The sequence below is a fragment of the Lagopus leucura genome, unplaced genomic scaffold (assembly GCF_019238085.1).
Source record: "Lagopus leucura isolate 7727_CA_CO unplaced genomic scaffold, USGS_WTPT01 Super-Scaffold_100009, whole genome shotgun sequence".
Classification (NCBI taxonomy): domain Eukaryota; kingdom Metazoa; phylum Chordata; class Aves; order Galliformes; family Phasianidae; genus Lagopus; species Lagopus leucura.
The window spans coordinates 2857043-2876943 of NW_024962266.1; the positions used below are offsets into that span (position 1 = coordinate 2857043).

General features: G+C 49.3%; 1 protein-coding gene across 2 annotated transcripts; it reads left to right on the plus strand.

The window, feature by feature from the left end:
- The first annotated feature begins 149 nt into the window (after positions 1-149).
- On the plus strand, positions 150-19424 carry ZBTB37 (zinc finger and BTB domain containing 37). 2 transcript variants are annotated; one of them, XM_042873068.1, is made up of 5 exons: positions 150-227; positions 2290-2398; positions 3928-4880; positions 6289-6388; positions 8812-19424. In XM_042873068.1, exons 3-5 carry the CDS (start codon positions 3958-3960, stop codon positions 9298-9300), a joined length of 1512 nt encoding a protein of 503 aa, XP_042729002.1. In that variant the 5' UTR covers positions 150-227; positions 2290-2398; positions 3928-3957; the 3' UTR covers positions 9301-19424. The 2 variants fall into 2 exon arrangements, with proteins under 2 accessions (XP_042729002.1, XP_042729001.1); XM_042873067.1 differs by having other exon boundaries at positions 3931-4880.
- Positions 19425-19901: the final 477 nt, after the last annotated feature.

The window sequence follows — 19901 nt, forward strand, 5'->3', positions numbered from 1 at the left end:
GATGGCGATGCGCGGCAGAGAGGGCGGGAATTTTCTTCCGGGGTGGGGGGGCGGTTTCGCTTCCGGGCCGGCGCTCGGGGCCGTGCCCACCCCCGGGAGGTCGGTGCCGGCGGCGGGGCGGGGCGCGGCGGGGCGGGGCGGGGGGAGCGGGGCCGCCCGTGACAGCGCGGCCGCGCCGTACCCCCGGCAGCCCCGGCGGGGCCTCCGCTGTGCCGCCCGCCGTGTCGGTAAGGAGGCGGGGGAGGCGGGCGGACTGTGGGAGGTGTCGGGTTGTCCGAGGGGCTGTCGCGGGCTGGGGCGGGCAGCGGCACCGGCCGTCCGGGGGGAGAGCGGGGCCGGGGGCTGCAGCTCCTCGCGGGGAGCGGGGGGACGGCGCTGAGCTCCGCTCTCTGGGGGCGGCGGCGGGGCTCGGGGGGCGGCACGGAGCCGTGTCAGGGGAAGGGCGGGGGGGGAAGGGTCTGCGCTGTGGGCACGGCGGGCGTGGAAGTGGCCGAGCCGTAGGGAAGGGCTTGGGGTGCCGTGTGGGGACGGGCTGGGCTGAGGGGTCCCTGTGCCGAGGGAGCGATGCGCTGCTGCTCGCCTTCGGGTTCGTGTCGCCGGGCTTCTGCTCTCCGTAGCTGTGAGGGCTAAAAATTAACCGTAATTGCCTCATTCGTGGAGAGAAGGCCTTGAGTCATCGCTCGTTAGCGATTTGGTGAGGAAGAAACGAGCTTTGTGCAGCTCGCTGGTGGCTGAGGAAGGCAGCATCCCGGGAGGCGGCCGTGGAGGGGCTGGAGGAGCACGGAGATGTGGCACTGAGGGACGTGGGGTGGGCTGCGGTTGGACTTGGTGAGCTGAGAGGTCTTTCCTGGCCTTCATGATCCTGTGATCTCTCCTCACAGTTCACAGTGGGTTTTGAAAGGTTTTTATTCAAGTCTCATCTTAATTTGGAAGCCGTCGGCTTGGCCAGTGACAGCACATCTCCTCAGTCCCAAGGCGCAGCGCTTCTCAAATCAACTGCTGCCGCTGTGCGCAGCGCCCAGATTTTCTGACAAGGGAGATGTTGGTCTCCCAAGTTTGACATTTTCCATCCAGCGCCCAAACGTGACTGTTTCTGCCCACAGATACACCCAGCCTGACCTCCACCCAAAACCCTGAGTGCTGGCGGGGGGTTCCTGCTGCACTCCGTGGTGGCTGTCAGCCACCTCACAGTGGGGAAGAGGCATTTTCTGAGATAAGCCCAAATTGCAGCTGCTGATGCTTTAAATTGTATTAAAAATAGACAAGCGTCTTCAGCATGCTCTCTGCGAAGAGCAGCGCTCAGCAGGAGATCCCACTTATCCTCCAGGTGAGGAGTGTACAGTGCGGTGCCAGGAAACACAAAGGCTGAGGCTGCCGTGTAAGCTCGTTATCCTCTGCCTCCGTGGTCAGCGTCCAGTCTTCTGAGCAGAGAGATTACGCCTCGCCAGCATCTAATTGAGGCTGCCCCCAAAACGTGTCACAAATTGCTGCTCCCTGGGTACGGAGGCAGCGACGTGTCCCTGCTGTTGGAGCAAGCGCACAAGCGGAGTTTGGGGCTCCCCGGGGAGCAGCTGACTTCTAACCTCGGCTGCACACAGCCCCCATCGGCAGGCAGCGTCTGACTTTTCCTTTTATTTTTCTTTCTGCGCTTTCCAAGCTGATTTCCTGAGAACTCATGGGATTCCCCTGTGTGCTGGGCCTGCCCACGGCCCTGCAGGCCTGACTGGGCCCAGGCGTCCCAGCCCTGCACTCCCTGTGTAATGTGTGCCGGCCACGCTCCTGCAAGAGTCTGTTTGCCTTGATTAAGAGAATGCTTTGGATTTCATCGCTTTAGAAACCGGCGGCTGGGAAGATTATGCGATTACAGGGCCCCGGTCCTGTAAACATTTGCACATACTTGACGTGATTTCAGCTGTGTGTTTCTAATGGTATAAGTGAAACGGCTGATGTGAGTAAGGCCCTGCGCATTTAAATGCCTGCAGGGTTGGGGCTGGAGATATCGGCCACGTAGGAGAGGAAATGACTTGACTTGGATTATCTGCACTTCCATTTTCCTATTTTAATGACCGTCCATGCAACACAAACACGGAGCAGGCGGTGGGGAAAGATCAGTGTGATAAGACTCAGTATTTCCTTGGCTCTGCGGTTTGGGGTGGGACGTCATGTATTGGTTAGCTAATACTGCAGCTGTATCCTCCAACACAACACGATGACAAAACCTGACATCCTCGATTCTGTTAGGGACAGCCCTATTCTTCTATGCAACATTTGTTCTTTTTCCTTCCAAAGGCAAAGGGGGCAAAAAGTTTTGAGACGTTACAACCTCAGAAGAAAAAAGGAGAACAGCAGCACGCCAGCCCCATTTCCTCCCCGGTGCATGTTACCATTAGCGTTACAGGTAAGACAGCGGATTTGCTGCTTCACCACATTTTGTGTGTTTGAAGTTCTGCTCTTAACTCTGTGTTGAGGTGGACCTGTGCGCTACAGTTACTTCTTCATTTCGTGTGGGTTCTGTTGCTTTCCTCCAAACGTAGCAAAGGGGAGAAGAAGCCTTCAGATGTGGCATTGTTAAGCTGCGCCTTGGGAAGCTTTATGCAACTCTGATCTCATCTGCCTTGTAGATACGCAGCCGTCCTGCCGTGTAGCAATCCCTTTGCACAACCCCAGAAGATTGACAGGCTGCTCTGCAGCTTCAGGTTTAGTAACATATTTTGCCAAGTTTGCACAAAGTCTGTTTTGGCATATGAACATGCACTATCCTGCATGAAAGAAAAAAGCCCGTTGAAGCTCTAGAGCCCTGTCCTTCAAAGGCACATATGCTTAAGTTTAAGCGTGTGTTAGTGCCTTTGATTGGGAGATTTCTCAGAGTAGGCACTATCAGCCTCGATATTCCTGGACTGCCTGAAATTGTTTTGATATCTGTAGCACTCTGCCTAATTGACGCGCGGATGCCATCCGGCTTGGAAGCTGCTCGTGCCAAAAGTGGTCTTTAATGAAGATATTTATTTTCCTTTTTTTCTTTCTTTCTTTCTTTTTTTTTTTTTTTGTGAGTTTACATCTAATTTTGGACCATTCCGAATTTTTACCATATATGGTCAAGGCTCCTTTTCAAACTTTGCCAAAATGAAATGTGATGATTTATAAAAAAAAAACAAACACAAAACAAAACCAAAAACCTAAGAGAGCTAGTTTGCTAATCCCCATTGTTCAGGAGTCATATTTTGCTGTATGCAATATCTAACGACACAAATGTTAGCTTCTTTTTTTCACAGAGTCATTTGTGCTTGGTGGATGGTCTGATCGGCTGATGTTCAGAGTTGGATGCTGTTCTTTTTCTCCCCTGGCCTGTTGTGTGTTTTTTGCCCTCTGTTGGAAGCGCTACAGATGACAGATATTTTGGGTTTAATGACACGATTAAGATGCCTTCAGTTCAAATACGTGCTGGTCAGCTTTTGAAAAGTCTCTGTGGAGAGAGGTTCTCTCTCCTTCCTGCTCCTGTCCTGTAAAGGACAATTATTGTAACAACACTGCTCTCCCCTATCAACGTGCTATGAAGGTAGAAGTGCTAAGTATTTTAATCCATTATGCAATCATTACCTATTTTTAGAACCTGAACCATTTTTTTATGTTCTTTTTACAATGCAAATGTGCTTTTATTGAGGCTCACAGAACGAACTGTTTAGAGCACTTGAGCCGCAGGGAACAGGAATGAGGATCTGTCAGGGTCTGTTTTAACATAACGTTTGTAAAAGGTGGTGTGCAGAACATAAAGATCAGAGAACTGCTGCGAGCCACTTGTAAATTAAATGCTGGAAAAGCTCTCTAAAACCTGCAATATTTCAAGCAGAATGAAAGGAGATGAAAGACATTCTAAATGCAAATGGTAGCCCAGCTCTGTTAACGATGGCATTTTTCTTTCTTTGCCAGTAGGGCCGTACACCTGCAACTCAGACAGCCATGGAGAAGAGCGGGAACATTCAGCTGGAAATTCCTGACTTCAGTAACTCTGTCCTGAGCCACCTGAATCAGCTGCGCATGCAGGGTCGCCTGTGTGACATCGTGGTCAACGTGCAGGGGCAAGCTTTCCGCGCTCACAAGGTGGTGCTGGCTGCCAGCTCGCCCTACTTCCGTGACCACATGTCCTTGAACGAAATGAGCACGGTTTCCATTTCTGTCATCAAGAACCCGTCTGTTTTTGAGCAGCTCCTTTCTTTTTGCTACACCGGTCGGATATGTCTGCAGCTGGCTGACATCATAAGTTACCTAACGGCCGCCAGTTTCTTGCAGATGCAGCACATCATAGACAAATGCACGCAGATTCTCGAGGGAATTCATTTCAAAATCAACGTGGCAGAGGTGGAAGCAGAATTGAGCCAGACCAGGACGAAACATCAGGAGAGACCCCCGGAGTCCCACCGGGTGACGCCAAATGTGAACCGTTCCCTGAGCCCCCGTCACAACACCCTGAAAGGGAGCCGCCTGGGCCAGGTTAGCACAGTGCTGGACATTCGGGAGCTCAGCCCACCGGCAGAGTCCACCAGCCCTCAGATAATCGAGCAGAGCTCGGACGTGGAAAGCAGGGAACCCATCCTGCGGATTAACAGAGCGGGACAGTGGTATGTTGAGACAGGAGTGGGAGAGCGCGAGGGACGGAACGACGATGACGTCCGGGTGCTGGGAGGAGTGCGCATTAAAACAGAGAACCTGGAGGAGTGGCTGGGGACAGAGAATCAGCCGTCAGGAGAAGATGGCAGCAGTGCTGAGGAGGTCACTGCTATGGTCATCGACACCACGGGCCATGGATCAATAAGCCAAGAGACTTACACGTTAGGGTCCTCCGGGGCCAAAGTGGTGAGGCCGACCAGCAGTGAGATTGACAGGTGAGTTTTCTTGAGCTTATTTACTGACCCTGGCTGTATGAAGAGATTGAGCAAGATTTTCACTTGTCTGGATTGTTCCATTTTGAATATCTGCCCCTAATATTTCACGTGGCCATCTTAAGCAAAAGAGCTGATGGAATTTTTCTATCGTGTTAGAGAGTGTATGGTTTTGGTTATGATGTTTTGGCAGGATCGTGATCAGACCAGGTTCTCCATGTGCAAGCTGACTTGGGAACTCAAGTTTTAGCACTTGCAGACGTATAGATGGGAATCTCTGTGTCTCAGTGTTCCAACTGTGGTGGGATTTCTGTCTAAAAGAGACGTTGCAGTTCAACCTCAGCACATGGAATCGATGAGATTGTATGCAATATGTTACACAAAGTGCCACTGTAACAATGCCTTCTGGCCTGGGAACTGGTGGGTTGCTCTGCTTTAGGGACTAGCTGGTCACCAGCTACGGGTCTAGAGGAAATTTTCTTCCTGGTGGCCCAACATAGCAGCGGATCTTGGGTTTATCTCTTCTGAAGCTACCAAAGTGGGGACCCTTTTGGCCTCCACTGTTGTTTTGATTATGTGAAAGAGCAAAAAGCGTTTATTGGTAATAGATAGTGAAATACCCTGTGTTTTGTTTCTCCATCCATCTACTTCCCCTGAGCTCCAGCATTTGTTTTCTTGCCCTTAGCTCAGACCAAACAGCGGAGCTAATAAAGGGTGGATTGTTTGTATCTGTGAGGTTATGGATTTGTGGGAGGTTTCCCTTCACATCTGCTTCTGTTCTCTTCCATCTCAATCCCTCTGGTCCCACGGGGCAACAGCTACCCAGAAGCAGGGGATTTTCCATCACTTTAATAAATCAGTCTGTGGGAGTGGTCTTGAGCTGGCCTGTGGGACAGGAAGCCTTTCCTAACTTCTCACCTCTTTTCCATGGGTCATCTAGCCCTGAGCATCTCTTTTTGCATTGCATTCCATATCTGCTGTTTCCTACCTGGAACCCACTTCATCACTGCTGTGATGTGTCTCAGTGTCACTCTTGTGAGGGGAGGAGGATGAGGGTGGCACGTGAGGGACGCCCTTGGAGAAATGGTTTCCTCTCCCATAGAGTTCCTGAGTTCCCCAGGCCCATATCAATTTATTTGCTTGCAGTAGCGACCAAAAAGCTCACTGTTACTGAACTGGAAGCCAAATGACTCAGTTTTATTTTTCAGATGTTAAGACTGAAACTGCAGACCACTATGACTTGGTTTTTCCTTTATACTTGTGCTGTTCCGCATTCCGCCTCCTGTGTGTTAGCTGGTGAGGATGAAGAGATGTTACACAGGTGCCTCTAATTGCTCACCCATTGTTCTACACACCACAGTGACCTGATGCCCATTAAAAACTCCACTTACGCTCTTCCCCCACCCCACAGATTTAGCCCTTCTGGCAGCATGGTTGCTGTGACTGAGCGGTACAGATCAAAAAGCGAGTCTCCCGGGCGGATGGATGAGCCCAAGCAGCCCAGTTCCCAGGTAGGCAGCTCTAGAGGTTTGCAAGTAAACGTTGTCATTGAAGGCTAAGGGGACTATGTCGTGGTGTAATATCTAATGCTCTGCATTTACAAGCAATGCTGCTTGAGAAACAAGAACCATTTGCTGTGGCAAGGGGTTCAGTTGTGTGCACTCAGATCGCATGCCATCAGTATATGATTTAAAACCGATTGTCTGTTGTTTGGGATTTCATCCAGATAGCTGGAAGACATGAGGAGTTTCTCTTGTTGTCTGAGGGCATAAATGCCAACCCTCATTCTGGGCAGGCCACCAGCTCCTGCGGAGAAACTTTGTTCACCTGCAGAGCTGTATCTGCTAAAGTGCTGACAGCAAATGCCTGAGCTGAAGGAGGAGGTATTAGCTGGCTTCTGTAGAAGGGCTGAGGGGTGACAACATCTGAGCTTTTTCCTACTAGTATCAAAACCATCCCCAAAAGCCCTCCCAGTGCTACACCAGTAAAGCTTTTGGGTGGAGCGTCAGGTGGCTGTAGGTTTACCCTGTGGGTTTGTACTGTTTTGTCCTTTGTCTAGTTTCTTTCTTGCATACAGTCAGCGTTGCAGTGACACTGTAGTGCAAGTGCATCACCCAGCACTGCATAGTATGACTCTCGTGTTCCTGACACATGAGCAATGTGTCAGTTCGTAATCAAGTGACTTTGCTGGAAGCAGGTGAGAAGTTAGCAGGCTGCTCTGACCTTGAGTGAGAGCGAGTGAAGAGAGGAATGAAAAATCACAGTTTCTATCTGCTAACTTCCTAATACCCTTCAAAAAACCAGATGATACCTTTTTGTTCCTATTTTGCTGAAGGTTTGTTTTGTGTCCTCAGAATTCGTCTACAAAATTTCAGGTCAAACTAACCCTCCAGGGCAAACGCAACATAAAAAGCAATTTTAGCTCCTAGTGTGGAAAAGCTGCCGTTATTTCTTTGTAGTGAGATGGCCTCAAACTTAGAACCATAGGCTTCAGCATATGCAGGGCAGTATTATCACCTTTCACTCTTCTGGTGTTCCTGTACTGGTGTTATAAATAGTTTGCCTTTAATCCCTGCCTGGTGGCAGAGTGCAAGCAAAGTACCATAGCATGATGCATCTCCTTTAATTCCCTGCAGCTTGCCACTGCTTGAACAGCCTATTTCAGGGGCACCTGATGTGGTTATGCTGCTGCTTGCACGTGCCCAGCCCCAGCAGCCAGAGAAGAGCTTCTCCTGTGCTTACGCTGCTTGCTTGTCTGTGTTTGGCATCGTCAGGAAATGCCACAGGCATGGGATGCAAACGCTGCATCCTGCAACACGGAGGCAATCGGGGCCATCTGCCTGCGTTCATTTTGGATGTGATAGCTCTGGAAAGTTCCAGAAAGCAGTGCCCATGGCTGCCCTAGAGCAGTGCAGCCCTCAGCTGTTTGTCTTTCTGGCAGCCTGCTGCCCTGGCTGTGTGTCTTGGACCACGCATCTCAGCTCTCTGTGCTGTGGCTTCCCCTGCCATGACACAGGGGTAGATGGATTGGATAAGAATTTAGGCAAACATCATTCATGATAAAACGAAGCCTGAATGACACCTGAATAAATAACACCTGTGAAATGACACCTGAAGAGTTTCAGATGTGATTTGGAGTTTACTCCACCTTGGTTTTACTGTAAGCTCATCAGCTGGCTTTTTTTTTTTTTTTTTTTTTAAACACTGAATAAGTAAAATAGGGCACAGTGAAACTGACCCAAATTTAAGGGGAAAAAAAAAGAATAAAAAAAAAGAATACCATGAATTGACCTATTTGATCCACAACTCCATCAGTGGCTGAGTACCCTTCTGACAAAGGCAGTATTTTCTTCCCCAGACCTAGTGAGTGGCTTGGCAGAAGGGGCCATGGAGCAGAGGTTTCTAATTGATTGCTCATTTGTTTCCAGCCCCAAGGCTCCTGTTAAGCACTTAAATGTGTGCTTGAGGTTGAAGACATTAGTGCTGTTGATTTCTAGGCTTGGCACATGCTTCGATGTTTGACTGGACTGGGGCTTAGAGGAACAAGCAGCAGATCTTCTTCCCTTCTTTTCTATCAAGCCACCTATTTGTATAATCAATGTATATACAGATGTCATAATTATGAAATAAACAAGAGAGTTTAGCTAAGCAAGTTATTATACCAAAAGAGAATAGATAGAATGCTTACCCATATCCTGGGCTCAATGTAAAACTCCAAAGGAGGGATTTCAAGAAAGAGATCCTTCCCCACTGGCAGTCAGCTCTTAAATGGGTCTAGGAGATGTGCAGCCTGGCTCCATCCCTTCCAACAGCGCAGGTGAATTGCTCCCATGGCTGACTCATTGCTGGCCTCAGGTGATCAATCAGAGGTTCAGGCCGTGATTCAGCAGTCCCCATACACTGTTTTTCTAAATCTGTGTTGTTTCCTGGGCAGGGGGAGGAATCTGCCATGATCGGAGTGAGCGGTTACGTGGAATACCTGCGGGAGCAGGAAGTGTCAGAGCGCTGGTTCCGGTACAACCCACGGCTCACCTGCATTTACTGTGCCAAATCCTTCAACCAGAAGGGCAGCCTGGACCGGCACATGCGCCTGCACATGGGCATCACGCCTTTCGTCTGCCGCATGTGTGGGAAGAAGTACACCCGCAAGGATCAGCTGGAGTATCACATCCGCAAGCACACGGGCAACAAGCCCTTTCATTGCCACGTCTGTGGCAAGAGCTTCCCTTTCCAGGCCATCCTCAACCAGCACTTTCGCAAGAACCACCCGGGCTGTGTGCCTCTGGAGGGGCCTCACAGCATTTCCCCCGAGACCACGGTCACGTCCCGGGGGCAGGCGGAGGAGGAGTCCCCCCCGCAGGAGGAAGCTGTCGCTGTGGGGGAGACGGCACAGGGATCTGTGTCCACTACTGGGCCGGATTGAAGCGCGGCTGTGGAGTCTGGGGAGAAAGGACCGTCTTCCCACTCGGGCTCTGGAGGCAGCACCAACCTCACAGGCTGGTACTGTAATTAGTGCAATGCCACCACCGGACAGAAAGAAGCTCCCAAGATGTTGCCAAAACAGAAAAATCTCCCTCTCTCTCTCTCTTTCTCTCTCTCTCACACACACACACACACACAAACACACTTAGAGTGTTAAACGTTTTTCCCCTTTATTCCTCCTGGGGAGAAGCAAGACAACTGTGTCAATCATCTTCTTATTCAGGGATCGACAGGATTTTAAATTTTTGTAATGTTTAATAGTGATCCAGGACAACAGTCACTTTTATTTCTCAGCAGCATCGTGGCCCAGCAGGTGAGCCAGGCTGTTCCTCGCCATAGCCAACGGCGAGGGGAGAGCAGGGCAAGGGGCAGTCGCCTTTCTCCCTTTCCCAGGTAGCTGCCACGTTAAAGAAATCAGACTGTCCTGGTGGAACCTGCCTTGCCTCACTGTATTTATCCCTGTCTTGTTTTTGGTGTGTCTCTTTTTACATTTCTACTCCAACTATTATTTTAGGGCTTTTGGCTTGCCCGTCCCAGGTGCGTGGCCTCCAGCCCCTTGTTAAGAAAGGGCAAGGCTGGAAAGCAGTATTCATTCTAGAGGTCAGCAAAATTGGAAGCGCTTCGGCTACTGAAAGTAAGATTTAGCAGCTGTGAGGTCTGCATTACTCTTAATGTGTTGGAAGAAGGTTTGGAGGGGTCTTCTGGGGAGAGGCATCTTTTGACCGGGACAGGTCAGGGCGCTCTGACTTCAGACCGGTGCACTGCCGTGCTTTGGCTGTTGCCAAGCTTTAGGAAGAGGTTTGTGGACTGGCTGAACAGAGGAGTTAGAGGCTGGCTACCAAAGTCGTCCTTCACCCCAGCTCTCCCTTGACACGCACTTGATATTTTATAACAGCAATATGGTTTACCGAGATACTATAATCCCAGCCAAGCAATCATGGGTGGTTGCTTTTAAACTTGTTTCTACAAACTAATTTGATAAGTTTTTTATCGATGAAACGCAAAAAGAAAACCTTACTTTATTTCCTTCTAAGGGTTTGGGAATCTTCATGGTTCCTAGAGCAATCACGACTCTGTCCCCTTGCATGGACTTCAAGTTCTAAGCAGTTCTGACGTTTAGAGCAAGTTTGGCAAACCCAGAGAGACATGCCTGCCTTGTGTATCATAGGTGTTTGCACGTGCTTACGTGTTTCATAAATGGAACAGCATGGGACAGGTAGAGAAGTGCAAATATCTCGACATCTTTTGAAGAAGTCTTCTTTTTAAAAATATGCAATACTTCAAGAGTTTTCTTTGGTTCTGGTGCCGAATTGTTCACGGTGGAGAGGAAAATGAGCGACATGTTGCGCAGATTGGGTTTGGAAGAGGACGTTTGTTTGAAGGGATTCTCTGGAGGATGTCTAATGTGTATAATAAGGAAGGATGAGGTTCTGATCCTTAAGATGATGGGAGGAACAATGAGACATTGAAAAAGTAACATTCCATCCTGCTTTCACAAAGGAAGCCAGGCAAGCGGTTACGGCGTGGGCTTGGCAGGCGGCAGGCTTCCCAAGTGAAACTGCAGCTTGTCCTGTCGTCCTGCTGTCTGACTGCACCCTGGTGGGCACGGGGAACACCCCTGGCCCTGCTCTCCCCAGTCCAGACTGGGACTCGTGATCATTTTCCTACCTCCTTAAAGGCAAGAATTTGGAGAAGAGGGAAGTACTCTTACCTTGCTTCTGCTTTGTGCAGGTGAGGGGTCTCACTGTTCCTCCCACGTCTCTCAGAAGGCAGACGTGGCTCTAATGAATGTTTTTTTGTGTGCGGGGGAGGGAAGGGCTTGGTGTTCATCAGCAGTACTAGGGATGTGCTCCTCAGAGGAACCTCGGCCAGTGTTCCGAGCAGGGAGCCTGCGGAGTACAAGTTCACTGAGCATTTTGGACAGGAAAACTGATATCTCGCCTCCATTTTCCTTCCTCTTCTTCTTTCTCTCTTGTCAAGTGCATCATCACGTGGGGAATGACTCTCTGAGCAGCCACCCCATTCAGTTTCCTATCAGAGGTCAAGCAGTACGGTCGCTGGAGAGCAGTGACAACAGATGAGAGCTCAGAGGTGGCTGAGGCAGGCTGTGTTGCAATTGAGGTGTGGGGGGAGTGGAGATATGCAGAGTATGCTGCTTTAGTCATAGCTTTTGAAGTTACCAAAAATCATTAAGAGAAAGAGTTACAAACTTTGAAATGCTATCCTGTTCACACTAGAGAGCGTCAGAAGTTACTTTAGTTGCTTAAAAGATTTTTAAGTGTTTTAAAATAGATCTTTTAAAAGAATACTACCAAACTATAAAAACATAAAATTATTTATATACATATATTATATATAAATATAGTGGGAAAGTTTCCCTGCTAAGCTTGCTGTGAAGAGAGGGGTGAAGGTGCAGTAACTGCTATACGAGCAGCATTGGTCTGAAACAGATGGCAACCGATCCATCAGTGCGTAGCGATGGAGATGAGATGGTGAATGCCTTACTTGTATGGCATAGCTGCGAGTTTCTCAAGCAGATTTTTGGGCTTTTTTTTTACTGTATTGATACTGTGAATGGAGGAGCATCCACAGCCCAGGTTGGAATCCTGTTGGGCTGATTCGCTACTTCTGATTGGCCTGGTGAAAATCATTACCTTGTTCCTTCATATTGTTCTAGGCTAGTCTGAAAACAAAGCTTGTGAAAGGTCTTTATTTTTTCCTCTGGGTTTTTTTGTTTTGTTTTGTTTTGTTTTAGTGCAGAGGTTGCCACTGTATAAATGATCATTTCTGATTGCATGCAAAAGAGCCAATATTCTTGCCCAGGCCTCACCGAGGTGAAGTTTATAGCTTGTAGCTAGAGTCAGTATAAGGTAAGGTAGTGGGAATCATTTTAATATTATTTCTGTACATTTAATGGATGTGTATATGTATGTATGTGTGGAAATCACGGTGCCTCTGACATTTTCTCGAGCAGTGCTGAAAGCAGTCGAAGCCCATCTGCACCAGGAGAGGGAATCGGTTCGGAGGGAATTGTTCACCTAACTTTTCTTTCGGCGATTGATTGCTCGGTGCAGACAGGGCTGCGATTGGAGAGTAAAGGGTTGGAGGTCGCGTGCAGTGTGGCCAAACCTGGGCTGAGCTTCCCGGCTTGGCAGAGCTGCTCGGTGTGGTGATGGCGTCCTTGGTTGTGCCGAGCTCTTTGCGGTCGCGCCGAAGCTGTGGAGGAACAGACGCCGGCTTTCCAAGTACGAATGCTTCTGTGACGGGTTGAGGCACAGCTTTGCGTTTCCACGTCTGGCTGCGGCTTTTTCCCCTTTGCCAAAACTGTGATTTCAACTGTGATTCAAGGAGGTTGTGAAGCGAAGTGTTGTCGTGATACCTCTGTAACTTAACATTTCTGCCAACTTCAGCTGGGGCTCACTGACCCGTTTGTTTGCTTGCCTCAGGCGGCAGTGGGGACGTCCTCTATTTGTGCAGGCTTCAGCGTCAGAGGGAGAACACATTTCTTAACTCTTTTAGTTTCTTACCTCTTTTAGTTTCTTTTAGTTTCTTTGCTGTGGCAAAGAAACCTTCCTCATGCCAAGTGTAACGCTTCTCCCTAAGCAGCCTGCAGAAAGCCCTGAGTGACAGCAGAGCAAAGCGCTCGGACGGTCCCCGCTGCCGCCAGCTGCCCTGTGAATAGCTGTGAAAATAATGAGAATTATGTTAGTACTGTGCTGCTGCTTTGAGAAAAGCCGAGCCTTCCTCTGGGGAGGAATGGCTGGGAGAGAGACGAGCAAAATGTCTTGCTGTTCTCCTGCAACAGGAGCTCGGGACAGCAAGCAGGGCTGCTTCGTTCCAGCAGCTGGCGAGGGATGAGCAAAGAGGGCTCGTGAAATGGGAATTCATCACAGCAGGGTGACAGCACGCTTAGAGACACAGAATGAGAGCCAGTGCTGGGGCAGGTCGGCGGGGCAGGCCCCAGCGCTTGTCCTGCACTGAGCTGCACCAGTGCTGTGGTTACCATGTCAGGAACATTTTGAGGATGGGAGAAATCCAGGGGCTTTGGTTCAGGAAATGTCTCGTGTTTTATTTGGGCTTGGGCTCCGAGTTCCCCCAGGAGCTGAGCCATAACCACAGCCAGAAATCTGGGGTCTTCCGTGGAGCTGTTACTGCTCTGAAATAATCTGAGGAGTCTGCCATCTCTTGCCAGCCGCCTCGGGTTTGTCGATGAAAAGCTCTCTTGTGTGAAATATAGGGAAAATCAGAGGGTATAGGAGTGCCTGAACTGCGGGGGTTGGGGTGCTAGTTGGAGGAGAGGTGCCGGGAGAGGAAGGCCTGGCGGCATCTTATTTCTGAGCATAGGATTGATTGGGTTGGTTTCATTGTGCAAATTGTGAATGCTGCCATTGCGAGGATGGTGGCTGTGATGGAAGCAGGGCTGGGCTGCGTGCTGGTCCCACACAGGTACTGGAGGTCTTCCTGCTGATCTGAAGGTACCAGAGCTCTGTCTGCTGGGGAGCTGCCATGCGGTTCCTGCCATTTCTTTGTGTCAGATCCGACCATGGCTTTTTTTTAGGTTGAACTAAAAGATATCCGACTGTAATCTTCACTGACCTGTTTGACTTTTTATTCCTAGGGACTGTAGAAAATTCAGGTTTCATCTAACATTATCCTCATCCCAACTGTGAACACGTTACTACTGCTTCTTATAATTTATTACCTTTCCGTTCCTGAACGTCTGTGCGATCCGGCTGTTTACCAGTGCCACCTTCCAGTGCTCCATTAGTTTTCATGCACAGGGAATTGTTGCAATGGATAAGCTGACCATGCTAGTTGGAAGAGTAGAAGCTTTTGCAGAGTGATTTTTGCTTCCTCTAGCTGTCATTAGGGAATGCACACACACATACTGTATATACATATATATGTATACATATATAAAGTGTTTCAATATAAGCTCATTTAGCATTATTCTTATTTAATTTATATTTTAATCCAGTTGTAAACCAAAGTATTACAGCTTATGAAATGATGTGTCTTGGAAACAGGAGGAACCATTTGAGGTGGGAGTTCCAAAAGATCTGTATTGACAAAAATACGGATACAAGTAAGGTGTAAGAGTTTGCTCTGGTGAACCTTAGGGATTTGGAACCTTGGGCAGGTTTAAGATTTTCTGGATAAGGTTTGACTGAGGGGAGGCAGTGTGAGTTACTGTTTTAAAGCTCTGTTTTTTTTCTCACCCAGTCTGACTTGGTGTTGGAGGAGCTGCTTCAGGAACAGTGCAGCTGGCACTTCAGCTACCTTTGCTGGACGAAGCAGGACTTCCCTGCAGGGGAACTGAGGCCTGGATTTGCTGCCCTCCCTTCTTGTCGCAGGACTGGAGGAGTTTTTGTTGGGACAGGCTGTGTCTGTGCTGGCTGTGGCTCTGCCTCCATCTCCCCCAGCCTGCTGTTCCTGGCTGCGGTGGGTCAGGGCTGGGAGGTTTGCACTGAGGTGGAGGAGAGCTGCAGCCAGGCGCAGTGCTGCAGGGCTCTGGCTCACGTGTGCTGTCACAGCAATTACAGCCATCCCTGATGGTCTTCAGGGCCTTCTGAAGGCCTCTGAACAGCCCTGAGGTACAGAGAAATGGTTTTGTTAAACAGAATCGAGGCTTAAAACTTGCCATGTTCTTCATGGCACTTAGCTGTTTTGTGGAAAACAAGTGTATTCTGGCAAGCCCAGAAATAAAAAGAGGGAAGGCAGCAAATCAGAATGTAGTCTGGCACAACCAGGAGCAAGAGAAGGGCCACACAGAGCTGCCAGTGTGTTTAGTGGCCAATGAGGTGCCGTAGCAAACAGGCGCTTGCTGCTGACTGATGTTGAGAGGCGTGTTTGTTTTTCAGTAATCTCTATGGAGGGGCACATTTTGCTGTCACCAATGGAAGTAAGGTCAGAGATAAAATCTTGCTAATCGTTCTGCATGGGAGAGTAATTGCCTATCCAAGGAAGGCACAAATTCTGCAGCCGGCTCTACCGCAATGTCTCTTGCAGGCTTGGCAGCGGCCGTGCCTCCTCTCAGAGCCTCTTTTTGTAGCAGGCTGCCCTGCGTCCTTGCACCGAGCAGCAATGAGCCGCCCACCCGCTGCTGCTGATCAAATAGGTTCCCTTCATACTCTCCTGCAGGATTAGTGCGTGCTCACAGCTCGGGGTGTACACACAGTACCATTTTTAGCTCCTGAGTTCAGATCTGGCAAATATAAAAAGCCTGTAAGCTAATCTATGTCTGATTGCAGGTGCTGGGCACTGGGGCTGAGCCCAGGAGCCCTGCTGTGCCGCATTCCTTCTATGTGAAGGACAGGGAGCAGAGAAGACAGAGCCGGGCACATCTCCGAGGTGCACGGTGCAAGGAGCAGCAGCAGGCAGGAGCTAATGCATGGGATGTGCAGGTTAGGTGTAACGGAGAAGCTTCTTCACCCTGAGCACAGCCAAACACTGAATAGGTTATCCACAGAGGCTGGGGGACCTCCCCCCTGCCTGAAGGTAGCCCCGAGCCAGCTGCCTGAAGGTGGCCCTGCCCTGAGGTGGGAGCTGGGGGTCCCTGTCCCTGTGCTGTGCTACATGAAGCGAGGGGCAGAGGCTCCAACCCTGCCCATGCATTACCATTGTATTTTCATTTGCCAGTGATAGACCTGTGACACAGCATCTTGTCTGCAGTGGTCTGTGCAGAGGCTCGGTGCTTGCCGTGCCTGAGTGCAGCAGCTTGTGTTCCTTGGACTAAGCCAAGCTATATTTCTGTTAGACTTGTATTTTATTTTGAAGAATTACCATGTAACAATGGGCAGCTATAACAGGCTGCCTAGTTCGTATCAGTTAAGCTTTTGAAACATATTCAGGTATCATTTAAGTACTGCTGTGTAACTCCTCGTTTAACCTGACATACTCTGAGTTAATCGTGTTTCTGCAGTTGTCTACGTCAGTACTTTAAAGCAAATCAGTGTATTTTTTTTTTTTGCAGACTGTCAGTTATGTTAAGCTTCCAACTTTACGTAGATTTTGTACTTAACCCCCCTCAGTTTTACAGTTAAATGTCTTCATTATTTTTATTATTAATTGAGTGAAGCTTATTTATTTGAACCTTCCTGTTACATTTGCAGTCAGACCCAGTACCATTGGCCACGGCCCACGAAACTGTGAAACTAATTGTAAAGTAAGAATGAAGCTAGATTGGTGAATTACTTGTGATTATAAAATGCAGTGAGTAGCAGCATCAGAATAGGATTAAAGCTGCTGAGGCTGGGGGAGGAATCATGAAACTATAGCTGGGAAACCTCTGTGGGAACATCACCTGAAGATGTTTCTGCACCAGTTCCCCACTTGGCAAAGTTCAGGAGCTGTCCTGAGACAGAGAGTTTTGTCTGGGGCCTGCGTGCTAGTCGGTGTGTTGCAGGCATTGGTTTGGTATGGGTGCTCTGTGATGCCATTTCCTTAGTGCTAACGCATCTGAGGCAACTCTGGATTACTGTGAAGCTTTTATTTAACGCTCCATTGCGTGGGAGTTGGTATCTGAACAATCGTTGGTTTGACAGAGGTGAGGGCTGAGGCAGCAACTGTGTGACACTAACAAAACGGGATGGTGCAATTCTCTGAAGGACAGCTCTGGTTTTGGCCCAGAGTGTGCTTGGGGAGCAGTGGAGCTGCTGGCCGTTCGGCCCCTGGCATAAGGCAAACACCTCTTGGCTCCCCGAATTTTGAGCCTGGGGAAGAAGCTCTGTTGGCAGAGAGCAAGTGCCAGAGAGATATTTGAAAGTGCAAGGGAACGCTGTCATTAAATAACACACGCTTCTTGTGTACGTAGAACTGCTGCTGGTTAGGATGAACTGAGGAGCAAGAGGGATCCTCTGTGGTGGAAACTGAGGATGAGAACCACGCACAGCTCCCTGCTCCTGCGGTCACTTCTCCACCGCCTGTAACACAAGGTGAAGCCCTGTTGTAGCCCAAGGTGCTCTCTGCCCCCAACTTCCCCCAGCATCACCCTCCTCTTTCCTGTACAACACTGTGAATGACACCAGTCACTCTTTTAATGCTCCCATCCAGCTTGCTGGGAGCACGAAGTGCTGCCCTACATGGTGATGCTGGGGGAGATAGGACTGAGGGCTCTGTCTGCACACAGGGACAGCTGCGGCCCAGTGCTCCATGCAGAGGCGTTGGCACACAGTTAACGACGTAAGCAGCTTTGTGTAGCAATTTGCTAATCACGCCTGATTTCCTAATGAACTAAACTGACAATCAATTTCTAAAATATAAGAGCTTCTTGGAGGTAATAGTCGAGGATGTCTTCACCAGGAGGATTTAACTGGGATAACTTTATAAAGAGCACAGGAGCTTTTCCGTTCTGTATCTAAGCAATCACTCCAGAAAGTGTGTTGCATTAAGCAGCAGAGTCCCAGGACAGTAACTACCTCTCTCTCTCTTAGAGTGCTGAGGTTGCCACGCTACGTGCTGTCAGCAAAGCATTCACTTTGGATTTGTTTTCCTTACCTCCGTGTGGCAGCAGCACAGGGGAGCTCTAGAGCAGGGAAATGGCACTGGGGAGCACCCTGCAGTGCCAGCAGCTCTCTGTGAGCCCCGTGGGTCTGTATGTCACAGCGAGGCTCCCAGGGTTACGTGCTCTGCACTGGGAGGGATGGAGGGCGTGAGGGTGAGGAGGACCCACCTCCCTCCCACCCCAAGGGAGCAGGCAGCAGCAAAAAGCAATAAATTCAATAACAATAACAACTTTTATAAGTCGGTCATTACTCAGCAGATGTGACTCCCTGGTTTTATGTCTTGTACAAATATACAGGGAGCAGATCTGACCTGTGAAAAGGTGCCATTTTTTTTTTTTCAATTTTTTATTTTTAATTAAACAGAGTCCCTTTCCAAACTAGAACAGCACTTTAAAATAGGTTCCTCTTTAAGAAAACAAAAAAAAAAAAAAAAAAAAAAAAGGAAAAAAAAAAGGAAAAAAAAAAGAAAAAACAAAAAAAGAAAAACCCTTTACTGAAGAAATGCACTTTAACTGGTAGGTGAGCATGGCTGCTGTTGAGGCGGCCGTCCTGGCGGAGGCTCGCTGTCAGCCAGAGCCCAGGGAGCAGCACTGCCCAACGCACGGTGCCCACGTGCCCGCGCACTACTGCAGCTCTACCTCCCACTGCGTGCCCCTGGGCCTGTGCTGCTGCAGGAGTCCCACCCGAAGGCAACAGCAGGATGGGGCCTGTTGCAATCCGGGTTGTAAATCGGTCACAAAAACAAAACCCGGCACCACCTTTGCCTGTAGGGAGAATTTAACCCATTTACAGTAGGTCAGACGGTGCCCCCAGGTCCAGCGCAGCACAGGGCTGAGCTAAGGTGAGGCTGTTCCTGGGGGTGTGAGGTTTTTCATATTGTGGATATGGAGCCCTCAGCAGTTGAGTATTTAAAAATAATAATAGTCCAAGTTCACGTGTCCCCTGTTGATTCCGCTCAGAGCTGGGTTGCAGAGTAAGCATTTGTAAGAGAAATTGTGCTGTCACCATCGACTCTTGGCTTATAACTTGAACGCGTAGGACACGCGTCCTCACCCTCAAGACTTATTCTCACACTTAAGAAAATTTCCTGCTGTACTAATTATTGTTTATTTTTAATTTTATTCTTGGTTGCAATGGAAAAAAAAGATAAAAAAGAAGTCTGTACTCACACTCGGTCTGCAGTAGGTTGCAGCATGGTCCTGCTGTTGTCAGCGATCCCACCAGCCGTCCCTGTGCTGCTCCGTGCCCCATGGGATGGGCAGGGGCTGCAGTGTGAGCAGCAGAGCTGTGGCAGGGGCACAAGGCCGAGGCGGAGGGGTTGTGCAGTTGTACAATTGCATTTCAGCAGCTCAGCAAATAAGTGCTCTCGTCAGACAGCTTTAAGAACAATGTGAATGAAAAAATCTAGCGATTTGGGTAGGAATCTTTGAAAATTCTAGCAATGTATACTTGAACTTCTGTTTGTATCAAAAACAAATTGCATTTTTTTTCTTTCTTTTAACACGGTGTAAAAGAACATTATGCATGTGAGTGGTTTGAGAATTAAATGGTTTAATACTCAGCTCTGTGCCTGTCTCTTGTAGCTGACTGCTCCTGCCTAGCGGGGTTTCCTCGCAGCCAGGCCGGGCACCTGCACACCGTGGGTGGCTGTGATGGGGGTGAGCCTGCCCAGCTTTCCCAGCTGCTTCCTTTCTCATCATCTTCAACATCCACAGTCCGGAACATTACTAGAAAGCTCACACAGATGCCCTACCAAATCCAGAGCAAATGGCAGCCCAGGGACCGCCCCCCACTCTGGTGTCAGCAGCAGTCTGCGCTCAGCTCTTCTGGAACTTGCACCAACAGCAGGACAAGACCGTGTTTTTTCACCGCCTTTGTTATTTTGAACTCCGGCCGTAAATGCAGATTTCTCAGAGGACGGAGCTCGTTTAAAGCTCATTACTCAGACAAACAGCCTGAGCAGCCACGGCGAGGCTTTCACTAGTTCAGCACTTGGGCACGGCAGGGCTGCTGGAAGCAGAGCCCTGGTGCTTGGCAG

Excerpts from the sequence above, each read along its gene's own strand:
- ZBTB37 (XM_042873067.1), top strand. The coding sequence starts at position 2,378 with ATGTTACCATTAGCGTTACAG. Across the intron at positions 2,399-3,930 it reads TGTTACCATTAGCGTTACAG|GGCCGTACACCTGCAACTCA; the intron begins GTAAGACAGCGG and ends CTTTGCCAGTAG. Across the intron at positions 4,881-6,288 it reads ACCAGCAGTGAGATTGACAG|ATTTAGCCCTTCTGGCAGCA; the intron begins GTGAGTTTTCTT and ends CCCACCCCACAG.